Here is a 9,164-nt window from a genome sequence, read left to right on the forward strand (position 1 = left end):
TTACCTGAATTTCTTTCCCTTTTCTATTTTTGTTTTATTTATATTTGAACTAAAAATGCATCTATTTTAAAAACTTAAATTTACTTATGAATTTAAAAATATGAATTCGGAAAAATGTAAACACAATATAACAATTTGATAGCTCGGTTTAATAAAATGTTAATAACCTTCAGAGAAAATGTTCTTGAGAATGAAAAACATTCCCACATTTCAAAAACAATTATGTGACGTGTCCGCCAGCGGATTATTTTCAAAGATCCGCCACCCTCACAGCCGTTTGATCTGGCGCATCCATCGACCTGGCTCTTTCCTCACAATTGCAACAAAGGCAGCGTTGCGGAACCGTTTGCACATCTCTCTTCTTGCGTAAACTTTGGCAACAGAGATTTTGTTGTAGATTTTTTTCACATTAACTTTTTTGAAACATGTGTGTCGTTGCGGATGGACTTCTGCAACACAGATGATGCTGCAAATTTTTTCTCATCTTAATGTTTTTGTAACATGGACGTTGTTGCAGGATGACTTCTGCAACCCAGACGATGTTGCAGAAAAATGGCAGAGGCACGCGTCCAGTTATGTAGGTCTTGGGCGGCTGATAGAGGCTGCATGTCGCCCAATTAAACTTGTATCTGATGGCTACGCGTGTGGCGCAACTATAGTCGTGATCAGTCGGGTGATTCTAATCATTGTTCCTCTTGCAACAAGAACTTTGTTGCAAAACATTCTATTCTCTAATTTTCTGCAACAAAACCCTTGTTGCAAGACCTTTTCTTCTCTAATCTCCTGCAGCAAGACCCATGCGGCACAACCTCTTCTTTCCTACTTCTCTGCAACAAAAACCCTTGTTGCAAAAATTGCAACAACATCTCCGTCGCACCTAATTTTCTGCAACAAGGCGCATGTTGCAAAAATTGCAACACATCTCCAGCTGTGTCGCACACTCATGCAGTCATCGTCCGCTGCCACCATTCTGCAATTCTGCAACAACGATGTTGTTGCAAGAAAAGATGAGGGAATGAGATGTGCGTTGTTAAGCAGGACACGTGTCAAGTAAGGGAGGCGACGGATGCCCCGTGCTACATCTGCCGGCTGATTATAATAATTTCCCTTTCTTAAATGCGTATATAATGTAAAATAGTTTTGCTAAAGCACATCTAGATTGTGCTATAAGTATTGCACATCTAAGTCCTATGTCATTAATCTTATGATGAGATTCATGTAGATATTTTCTTTTTCTTTTTTCTCTTTCTCTCTATACTTAATTCACTCACTTAGATGTGCAATAACTAGAGCACATCTAGATGTGCCCTAGACACACCCAATGTAAAAGTATATTTTGTGCCATTAAAAAAATGTGTATGTCACATTGATGGAAATATTCCCACGTTTCAAAAACATGTCCAAAACATTTTTAAAACAATTATTTAGCAATATAAAAAAGGTCCGTGTAGGTTCAAAAAAGTGTTTACTTCCATTAAAAATTGTATGATGGAATTTTTAGTAAATATTTGCGTGTTTCCAAAAAATGTGCATGAAATTTTCTAAAATGTTTATACAATGTAAAAAAATGTCCATGTAATCTAGCAAAATTTATTTCCATTGAAAACAATGAACAACGTGTATTTGAAAAAATATGTTACCTTGCATTCAAAAAAGTGTCCAAAGTGTGTATTTAGAAGAATGTACACCATATATTTGAAAATGTCTAAAGTGTATCAAAGAAGTTTCACGTGTGTGCTCGACATGTACATTGTTTGCTCGCAAAAAGTAGATGTTCTCATCGACTTTGTAAAATCTTAAGATGATATGCCGGCTCAGTCTCTCGGAGGTGCTCATAAGGATAGGGTGTACATATGTGCGTTCTTAGAGGTGAGTGTATGCGCATATATATATGAGCGTTTGCTTCTGTACTGTGTTTAAAAAAAAGTAGACATGTGTTTTAAAAGGGAAACTGATTAAAACTGATAAAGAAATAAAAATGGAAAGCAAAGTAAACCGAGGAATACGAAGAAAACCAAGAAAGAGAGAAAAAGAACCAAAAGTTTGGCGGTGAAAAAAAAACCCAAAGAGAACCATTGGAAAAAACAATGAAAGCAAAGTATAACGAAGGGAACAAAAATTAAAAACCTAAGAAACTGGCGAAAAAACAAAGAAAACCATATATAGAAAACGAAAAAATTAAAAAGTAAAACCGGAGCGAGCCAGCGATTGCGCTGATGGGCCAGGCCGATTCGGTCTCCCGGAGGCGACTCGGAATCGGGGTACGGGAGAGAGTCCACATAGCCCGCCCTGGCGGTCAGTTCAGTCCAGTTCCGTTCACATCAACGGAATCAAGCGCTAGGGTTGGCGCCGCCGCCGGACCCGTCGATAGATTCAATGAGTTCTTGCCAATAACCACGACCGCTGAATAAAAAAACGCGAAACTTCTTTCCAACGATGCCAATCCCAGGTGTGAAGTGTTAGACCGCACCGCAGCCACAACTCCTCTAGAGATAGGGGTGTCTCTCTTGCGCTTGATCAAACCTAAGAATAACCCAGTTTGCCACAACCATCAGGAGCTTGATGTTGGCAGTTTTTCGATGGCCCCAGGTTTGTACACATCCAATAAGACAGTTTGCATCAAGCGCAACAATGTCAACCTCCAGGAGGGTAGTATCCCATGCGAGTAGGGTTACCCCATGAGTTTAGATCACCGGCAAATAAGCAAATCCATCGAACAGTAGCCCAAAAAATTGTATAACCAAGTAGTGATCAGTTACATCGGTGTCTGTCTCCTCTCCTGGAGACACACCAAATTGACCTTGATCGAAGCAATAAACTCCCTAGCAGCCTTCCTTTTTCACTAGGTTGTTCAAACCTCGGACATTCTAGCAGATAATCTTTGGGTTAAAATCCATAAGAGAATGGACTCAACACCAAGGAAAAATGAACTCAATGAGCACGCACCACCAGTGTGGTGGCAGTCTCAAGCTCACTCCGGTGGGGCAAGGACTTGCCAAAGATAGCAACAATGATACGAAGATGCTGCTACCGAGGGGGAGTCGATAACTTCTTAAGGTTCTATACCACAACCTCATCCACCACCAGGCCACCCGCAGCTAGTCCAAGGGCACACAGTAACATGTTTTTATTCGGGGTTGCCTTTGATGAAGAGGGTCTTCTGAGCACTTGGACTTCGTAGATCAACGATGGAGCTAGCCCCTGGATGATATTTGTGCAAGAAAGAAAAGAATCTCGCAGGCTACCCATGCTTGGGTTAATATGATTGATGTTGGGCCGTGATGGGTGGGCTAACAACACAGAAATGGACCTCCAAAACACTACCCCCTCTCCCACTCTCCGATCCAGCTCTCTCTCTCTCTCTCTCTCTCTCTCTCTCTCTGGCCAAGTTCTTTTGAACAGATTATGGAGGATCTCGGTCTTGCAAAATAGCAGCAGAAAAAAACTCAATTCGATTCCAAATATTGGGAGGATTCTAAAGAATCGTAGTGCAATCCAAAATCCGAAAAAACTTGCATTTTCACATAATCTCAGGATTTTGGAGAGCCCCTAAAAAGAAAACATTTGGAATTAATAGAGTGCCCCTATTGGATCAGCTAATTATGCCCAGTCTAGGAAAACGACTCACACGAGCCAGTGCAGGGTGTGACTATGTGCCGCCTATTGCGAGGCGTAGGTCCGCTCGCCTACGGGGTGCTGGTGGTGGGATGTCCCAGTAGCTCATGGCTCATCCTACTGACATTACCTGAATTTCTTTCCTTTTTAATTTATTTTTTAAAACTAAATGCATCTATTTTAAAAACTTAAATTTAAATATGAAATTTAATAATACGATCTTGGAAAAATGTAAACACGGTATAACAATTTGATAGCTCAATTTAATAAAATGTTAATAACTTTCAGAGAAAATGTTCTCGACAATCAAAAACATTCCCACGTTTGAAAAATAATTATGCGATTTCTTAAATACGTATATAATGTAAAAAAGTATTTGTGCCTTTAAAAAATGTATGTCACATTGGTGGAAATATTCCCACGTTTTAAGAACATGTCCAAAAAATTTAAGAAAAAATAATATACGAACGTAAAAAATGTAAGTGTAGGTTTAAAAAAGTGTTTATTTCCATTGAAAATTGTATCATGACATTTTAAATAAATATCGGCGTGTTTCCAAAAAATGTGCATGAAATTTTCTAAAATGTTTATACAATGTGAAACAATGTTCATGTAATCTAGAATTATATTTATTGCCATTTAAAATAATGTAAAACGTGTATTTAAAAAAAATGTTACCATGCATTCAAGAAAGTGTCCAAAACGTGTATTTAGAAAAACATACACCATATATTTGAAAATGTCTAAAGTGTAAGAAAGAATGTTTCACGCGTGTGCTCAACATGTACATTGTTTTGCTCGCAAAAAGCAGACATGTGTTTTAATTTAAAAAGGATACCGATTAAAACCGACAAAGAAATAAAAAAACAACGTAAGCCAAGGAATACGAAGAAAACCAAGAAAGCCTGTGAAAAAACAAAGAAGAACCAGAGGATAAACCAAAGAAAACGGAGAAACAGAAAAAAAAAAACCGGAGCGAGCGAGCGATTGCGCTGATGGGCCGGCCCGACTCGGAGTCGGGAACGAGTCGACATAGCCCAGGCGCTGGCGGTCGGTCCGGTTCAGTTCGCATCGACGGAATCGAGCGCTAGGGTTGCCGCGCCGCCGCCGGACCCGACCTCGCCGCCGCCCCTCTTCCTCCTATTCTCCAGGCACCGGAGCCGCCCGCCGCCTCTCAGCGGGAAAGGGGAAGGCCCAGAGCAATGGCATCCTGCGCGACGACGCCGCCGGCGGGGAAGCGGCCGGCGACGGGCGGGCGGGAGGGCGACCAGATGGTGATCACCCCGCTCGGCGCCGGCAGCGAGGTCGGCCGCTCCTGCGTCCACATGACGTTCAAGGGGCGCACAGTCCTCGTAAGCACCCCCAAACCCTACCTCCCTCCCCTTCTCCGATTAGCTCCGACTGACTTGTTCCTTGCTCGTGGTTGGTTGGTCCAGTTCGACTGCGGCATCCACCCCGCGTACTCCGGCATGGCGGCTCTCCCATATTTCGACGAGATCGACCCCTCCGCCATCGACGTCCTGCTCGTCACCCAGTAAGTTTCCAACTAGTCGCCCTCTCTAGCTTGACCTCCACCTTCTCCCGGCGTTCATCCTGATTAATTTTATGCCTTCAACTTGTGCTGCAGCTTCCACCTGGACCACGCCGCCTCGCTGCCATACTTCCTGGAGAAGGTATATAAGCAAAAATGCTAGGCTGCTGCTGATTTAGATTCGAAATGCAGGGACGCTCATGTTATGCTGTTTCGTGTCTGATTTGCCCTGCCCTGCCCTGCCCTGCTTTGCAGACGACGTTCAAGGGCCGCGTGTTCATGACCCACGCCACCAAGGCCATCTACAGGCTGCTGCTCTCGGATTATGTCAAGGTCAGCAAAGTGTCTGTGGAGGACATGCTCTTCGATGAGCAGGACATAATCCGGTCCATGGACAAAATCGAGGTACTTTCTTTTCGCTTATCTCCTTTCTGGCAGTTGTGAGTCGAATGAATGCGAATGGCTTAATCCGTGTTGTTTGATACGATGTATTTGTTGCTTACTAGATGATGATAGATAGTGACTGACCGGTAGAGAAATTGGTACTACATTTCTGTAGAGGAAAAAAAAGTTAGAAGAGTGATCCGATCAATCAGAAACAGAGAATGATAGTACTGTGTTATTTAAGAAGCTGGAGTTGTTGCCTATATACCTGGTTGATATTTTAAGCTTAGCTTGGATTCAGTTTCCCCCATCTTGCTAGCTAGCACCTGCTTGCCGCCCTTGGAATTCTTATCTGTTGTACGATTTTGAACAAGGTTCCAAAAGGTGTTAGGCGTAAATTCCTGGTTTTTCCTCTGCCGAGCACCTATATTGATCAAGTGCATGGTTGGTAGTGCTTAGGTTAGGTGTTCTGCTATCGCCTAGCGCCTAGACATGCTTAAATGCACGGCTAGCAGTGCTTAAGGTTAGGTGTTCTGCCATCGCCTAGCACCTAGGCATGCTCAAGTGGATGCCTAGCAGCGTTTTTTTATCATTGATTCTGAATAATCGAACTTTAAATGTCATTGGACTATTGGTCAAAATTATAAAAATCTTATAGTATCTGGCCATTTCTTTCCAACTACCAGGTTTTATATTTTCGTTCCAGCTAATGCATGATTCTGTCTGTGAGGATTTAAAGTTTTAATTTACCAGCTAAATTCATATGCCTCTGTTTAGTGCCTGTCTTGCCTAAGCGCACACCTAGGCATGCTCAAGCACACACATAGCAGTGCGTAAGGCTTGGTGTTCTGCTATCACTTAGCACCTAGGCACGCTTAAGTTTTTCATCATTGATTCTGAATAGCCAATACATTTAAATGTTTGGGCTGTTGGTTAAAATTAAGAATTCTATAATACCTGTCTGTTTCTTTCCAAATACCAGGATTGTTTTCCCTTTACAGCTAATGCATGATTCTGTCTATGAGGATTTAAAGTTTTAATTTACCAGCTAAATTCATATGCCTCTGTTTAGTGCCTGTCTTGCCTAAGCGCACACCTAGGCATGCTTAAGCACACACATAGCAGTGCGTAAGGTTTGGTGTTCTGCTATCACTTAGCACCTAGGCACGCTTAAGTTTTTCATCATTGATTCTGAATAGCCAATACATTCAAATGTTTGGGCTGTTGGTTAAAATTAAGAATTCTATAATACCTGTCTGTTTCTTTCCAAACACCAGGATTGTTTTCCCTTTACAGCTAATGCATGATTCCGACTGAAAGTCTTAATTTACCAGAGGGAGAATTAACATTGTCTTAACATATAATTGTCATGCAGGTCATAGACTTCCACCAGACACTGGAAGTTAATGGCATACGCTTCTGGTGCTATACTGCTGGCCATGTACTTGGTGCTGCCATGTTCATGGTGGATATTGCTGGTGTACGCATTCTTTACACTGGTGACTACTCCCGTGAAGAAGACCGTCACCTCAAAGCTGCTGAGATACCCCAGTTCTCCCCTGATATTTGCATTATCGAGTCAACTTACGGTGTGCAGCAACACCAACCCCGCCATGTCAGAGAGAAGCGCTTCACTGATGCCATCCACAACACAGTTTCTCAAGGGGGCCGTGTTCTTATCCCAGCATTCGCTCTTGGTAGAGCACAGGAACTGTTGCTTATCCTGGATGAGTATTGGTCTAACCACCCAGAGCTCCATAAGATTCCAATCTATTATGCCTCCCCTCTTGCGAAGAAGTGTATGGCTGTCTACCAGACATACATAAACTCCATGAATGAAAGGATAAGGAATCAGTTTGCACAGTCCAATCCGTTCCATTTCAAGCATATTGACCCTTTGAATAGCATTGACAACTTCCATGATGTGGGTCCGTCAGTGGTGATGGCAAGTCCAGGTAGCCTCCAAAGTGGCCTCTCCAGGCAGCTCTTTGACAAGTGGTGCACAGATAAGAAGAACACATGTGTTATTCCAGGTTATGCTGTGGAAGGCTCGCTTGCAAAGACCATCATCAACGAACCGAGAGAAGTGACACTAGCAAATGGGCTCACTGCTCCTCTTAATATGCAGATCTTCTACATCTCCTTCTCAGCTCACGCTGATTTTCCACAGACGAGCGGCTTCTTGGAAGAGCTTCGCCCACCCAACATTATTCTTGTCCACGGAGAAGCAAATGAGATGGGTAGGCTTAAGCAGAAACTTATCACCCAGTTTGATGGGACAAACACAAAAATTGTGTCTCCCAAGAACTGCCAATCGGTCGAGATGTATTTCAGCTCTGAGAAAATGGCCAAGACAATTGGCAGACTGGCAGAGAAGGTACCGGAAGTGGGCGAAACAGTCAGCGGCTTGCTTGTGAAGAAGGGGTTCACATATCAGATTATGGCCCCTGAGGACCTCCGTGTGTACACGCAGCTGTCTACTGCCAACATTACTCAGCGGATAGCTGTCCCGTATTCTGGTTCTTTTGAGGTGATCAAGTACAGACTGAAGCAAATATATGAGAGCGTGGAATCATCAACCGAAGAAGATGTTCCAGTACTGACTGTTCACGAGAGGGTGGCCATCCGCCTGGATTCAGAGAGCTACGTGACGCTGCAGTGGTCGTCCGATCCCATAAGCGACATGGTGTCCGACTCGGTGGTGGCCATGATCTTGAACATTGGCCGTGAGGGTCCAAAGGTTGTTCCGATCGAAGAAGCGGTGAAGACGGAAGAAGAAACAGAGAAGGTGGCGCGGAAGGTGGTGTACTCTCTGATGGTATCACTCTTCGGCGACGTTAAAGTTGCAGAGGAAGGGAAGCTTGTTATAACTGTGGATGGAGACGTCGCGCACTTGGATGGCAGGAGCGGTGATGTTGAGTCCGAGAACGCTGGGCTGAAAGAGAGGATCAAGACCGCGTTCCGGCGCATACAGGGTGCGGTGAGACCGATCCCGCTTTCAGCCTCCTGAGCTGAAGCCATGAGAATTTTCTATGGCTCGTGATTGAACAAGGCACTAGCAGGCTGTGTTACGTGTTGTTATGCAGCCATTTTAATCTTGAGCGGAATGTAATTCTACCACCTGTTGTGCTTTGCTAGATGATCAGTAGTCCTTAGAAGTTATCTGAAGAATCCTCTCACTTGCACTGAATTTGAGCTGTGGTGCTTTACTAGATGATCAGGTAGGCCTGTTTTACTGCCTCTGGAACATGATCGAGTTGTAGCATTGTGGACAATTTGTAGAAGTTATGTGAACAATCCTCTCATTGGCACTAAGTTTGAGCTGAAGTTGCAGTGCATCTGAGCCTTTCAACTTGAGTGTGTGTCGATCCTCTGTTTGAGTTTCTGCTGTTGGTGCTCCTTTATCTATGAACATCATGCCAAGTCTTCTTAGGTGAACTGTGTCATTTAATTTTCATTGGCTTATACGCTTTGTTTATATCAAGTGATGAGCAAGTAGTCTTTGTTGGGGTCATTTTTACATCCTATTTTACTGGTGCAACATTTTTTTATATTAACTGTAGACAGTTTGTAGCAGCCATATATATATATATATATGCGAATAATCCTCTCGCAGATGGAGATCATGAGTTCC

General features: G+C 43.2%; 1 protein-coding gene across 1 annotated transcript; it reads left to right on the top strand.

Annotated features, from left to right (window-relative positions):
- The first annotated feature begins 4,668 nt into the window (after window positions 1-4,668).
- LOC109759380 (cleavage and polyadenylation specificity factor subunit 3-I) lies at window positions 4,669-8,887 on the top strand. Its single transcript, XM_020318205.4, has 5 exons — window positions 4,669-4,967; window positions 5,052-5,149; window positions 5,243-5,288; window positions 5,402-5,551; window positions 6,906-8,887. The coding sequence occupies exons 1-5, from the start codon at window positions 4,818-4,820 to the stop codon at window positions 8,538-8,540; spliced, it is 2,079 nt and encodes a 692-aa protein (XP_020173794.1). The 5' UTR covers window positions 4,669-4,817; the 3' UTR covers window positions 8,541-8,887.
- Window positions 8,888-9,164: the final 277 nt, after the last annotated feature.

The sequence above is a fragment of the Aegilops tauschii genome, chromosome 5 (assembly GCF_002575655.3).
Source record: "Aegilops tauschii subsp. strangulata cultivar AL8/78 chromosome 5, Aet v6.0, whole genome shotgun sequence".
NCBI lineage: Eukaryota > Viridiplantae > Streptophyta > Magnoliopsida > Poales > Poaceae > Aegilops > Aegilops tauschii.

Coding starts and splice junctions, on each gene's coding strand:
- LOC109759380 (XM_020318205.4), top strand. CDS start 4,818: ATGGCATCCTGCGCGACGACGCCGCCGGCGGGGAAGCGGCCGGCGACG. Junction 4,968..5,051: donor TCAAGGGGCGCACAGTCCTC/GTAAGCACCCCC, acceptor TGGTTGGTCCAG/TTCGACTGCGGCATCCACCC. Junction 5,150..5,242: donor GACGTCCTGCTCGTCACCCA/GTAAGTTTCCAA, acceptor CTTGTGCTGCAG/CTTCCACCTGGACCACGCCG.